Genomic DNA, 3,105 nt, shown 5'->3' with positions numbered 1-3,105 from the left:
ATAAAGGCACAATAAATATTGTGCTTTTCAGATAGTGATTCTGTGAGTTGGGCTACCATTTTGATTCCACAAAGCATTAGTGCAATGGTAGTTGGACATCATTGAACACCAAATGCACATTTCAAACTCACATATATGGAAAAAGAGATTTTAAAATATTTTAGATAATTATTGTTGTGTGTGTGTGTCCTTCAAGACTTTTTATGACTTATCATTGTTGAGAATTATTAAATAAAACAGATTTAAATAAAAAATAAGTTGCTAGGATTGACCAGTTTTCACACGTGTATTTCCTTCCACACCCACACTCTGGGATTGATAAGGCCTGGAAGTGTATCACATGACATGCACAGTGAGTGGTTTAAGATGTTAAAATTTTGGACCTGTCTGAGCAGACATCAGCCTGAGGAAGGAGGCATGCCTAGAAAAAGGGAGACTTGGAAGGGACAACAAAGCCAATAGAATAAGATGTGTCCCTGGATTACTGTGTAAAAATCACACATGCACCTAATGAAGCTCTTGGTTAAAACACATTACTTTCCTTGAAAATTAAACATTTCAACTTAAAATAATAAAATGATAGATATAAGTAACATGGGACATGTAATTTTAGCAGTAGACTACTGACTTTTTCAGTAATTGAGATCTCACCATTACTATATTAGTGGAATGTGTACAGTAAAGTGTCCTCTCCAACACTTACAGACTAAAATGAAATGAAGTAAGTTGCCAACGTTGTGAGTCCATTTTTTTAACTAAAGCAATAATTTTGAGCTAATCATTTTTCTGAAAGCATTTTTGACATCTTTGTTCCTAAGACTATATATTAGGGGGTTCAACATGGGTATAATCAATGTGTAGAAGACAGAGGTGATCTTGTCAATGTCCATTGAATGTCCTGCACTGGGGCGCAAGTAAATGAAAATCAGGGTACCATGGTAAATAGTGACCACAGTCAGGTGCGAGGCACAAGTGGAGAACCCTTTCTTTCTTCCCTCTGTAGAGCCTGTTTTAAGAATGGCTGCTATGATACAGACATAAGAGACCAGCACTGCAAGAAGACAGACAGCTTCCACCAAACTAGCAAAGACCACCAGGATGATGTCATGAATATAAGTATCATAACAGGAAAGAGAGAAGAGCGGAGAGATATCACAAAAGAAATGGTTGATTTCTTTGGAGCAGAATGATAAGTGGAAAGTATTAGTGGTATGAATAATTGCACTCATAGTCCCCCCAAGGAATGCTCCAACTGCAAGCTGACTACAGACTCTCTTGGACATAATTACTGTATAAAGCAGTGGGTTACAGATTGCAATGTACCTGTCATATGCCATGACAGCTAGGAGGAAAGATTCCGAGTCAACTAGAGAGCAGAAGAAATACAGCTGGGCAGCACAGCCATTGTAAGAAATTGATTTCTTGTCAGAAAATAAGTCCACAAGTAATTTGGGGGCAATGACAGAGGAGTAACAGGCATCTACGAAGGACAACATGCAGAGGAAGAAGTACATGGGGGTGTGCAGGTTGGAGCTGAGTGTGATCAATAAAATCATCCCCAGATTCCACATGAGAGTAACAGAGTAGATGGAGAAAAACACAGCGAAGAGGAGACTCTGGAGCTCGGGATGGTCACTAAATCCCAGCAGAAGGAATTCAGTCTTCACACTGCTGTTGTGTAGACTCATTATCTGCAGCGATTTGGGTTTCTAGAGTTGAGATAAGCAATATTCTGTGAAAAAAAAATCATATTTCAAAATCAATAGAAAATATTGCTAACTATTCCACAAATCACCACTGTAGCAAGTACAATAATAGCATATTTTAATATGTTTTAATTTTTTATACTCAGTCAAGTATTTCCCCTTGTCGTATTAAAGTTGCCCTATCTCATATAAACCATTAAACCAGCTGTGGGACTCTGAATATGGTTGACAGTTTACCTCATTCATTCATTCTCTCTCAACATCGTCAAAGGGTTACTCCACCATCATGCTTTTGACAACTCTAAGCAAATTTTTCTATGTATTCCTGAGTGCTGCCCCATCCACTTCTATAATACATAAAAATGAGTCTGCCTGGAGCAGGGGGACCTGTCAATATAGGAGTAGAAGGATGTTTCTCATTTTAATATGTGGTTTCCATGTGAGCATCAAATACTGTCTTCAACCTTGTTTGTGGTCCTTCACTACCTTTTTGCAATGAATTTTAAACGTGGGCATGTTCCAGACAGATGGCTTATATTTAACCTTCCAGTCAAAATTTAACCTTAAGTTGTTTGGAATGAAGATATGTTCACGGAGATCTGTTCTACTCTTATGACTTAAGCATATATCCTTACTCCCTCATGATGATTTTTTCTCATCAGTCCAAAATAATGGATGAATGTAGGTTTTACATATCAAAGCTTTGCATATAGTGTTTACCTAATTGAAAACAATGAGAGAAACTGGTAGCATACATTTAGGGTTGTGCATGAGTGCTATTATAAATCAATAAGTTTCACAGAAGGAAAAGTCTTCTCTGATAAGGTTGTTCTGAGTTTACTCCTACATTTCATGATGGATATACTGCTTCAATACGAGAAAGAGCAAACTCTCATTTGCAAGAATTCTGAAGGAGCAATTTCTCAGCAATTCCTGTCAATATTTTGCTTCAAATGGTTACTGATTTTTTTTTTTAATTTAAGGACAACCACAGTGTGCCTTCACTTAGTAAACATGGCAATCACTGAGTTTCAGTTCTTTTCCTCAGCAGCTAGGAACCACTGAGGATAGCAAACATTCACCTGATCTGAATTTTATAAGTCGATTCTCCTTTGTATTAGCAATAAAAGGTGAATGAATAAAGATAATTAAAATGTAAATAATTCTTGCTTTGATTAGATGGAGATTTTTAGGTTGTGTGTGCATACCCATGTATGCATATATGTGTTTATTGTGTATATGCACAAATACATCTTATTCTTTGGAAGTCTCCATTATACATAGATGTAATCACTATTTGTTTATGGAATCCAAATACGTATCTTAAGATTTCATTCTTATGTTTAAGACCCTGTTTTGACACTAATTTCTCAAACTAACAATTTTTCTTTACATTTCA

At 36.4% G+C, this 3,105-nt stretch overlaps 1 protein-coding gene across 1 annotated transcript; it reads right to left on the bottom strand.

Annotated features, from left to right (window-relative positions):
- Positions 1 to 755: 755 nt before the first annotated feature.
- LOC103750937 (olfactory receptor 5I1-like) lies at positions 756 to 1,709 on the bottom strand. Its single transcript, XM_008854217.3, has one exon. The coding sequence runs from the start codon at positions 1,686 to 1,688 to the stop codon at positions 756 to 758; it is 933 nt and encodes a 310-aa protein (XP_008852439.1). The 5' UTR covers positions 1,689 to 1,709.
- Between the last annotated feature and the right edge of the window lie 1,396 nt (positions 1,710 to 3,105).

This window comes from Nannospalax galili, unplaced genomic scaffold, assembly GCF_000622305.1.
Source record: "Nannospalax galili isolate Female #2095 unplaced genomic scaffold, S.galili_v1.0 scaffold2127, whole genome shotgun sequence".
Taxonomy (NCBI): domain Eukaryota; kingdom Metazoa; phylum Chordata; class Mammalia; order Rodentia; family Spalacidae; genus Nannospalax; species Nannospalax galili.
This window is presented reverse-complemented; position numbering and strand designations above follow the sequence as displayed.

What these genes read in the sequence shown, in the direction of transcription:
- LOC103750937 (XM_008854217.3), bottom strand. Translation starts at nt 1,688, where the DNA reads ATGAGTCTACACAACAGCAGTGTGAAGACTGAATTCCTTCTGCTGGGA.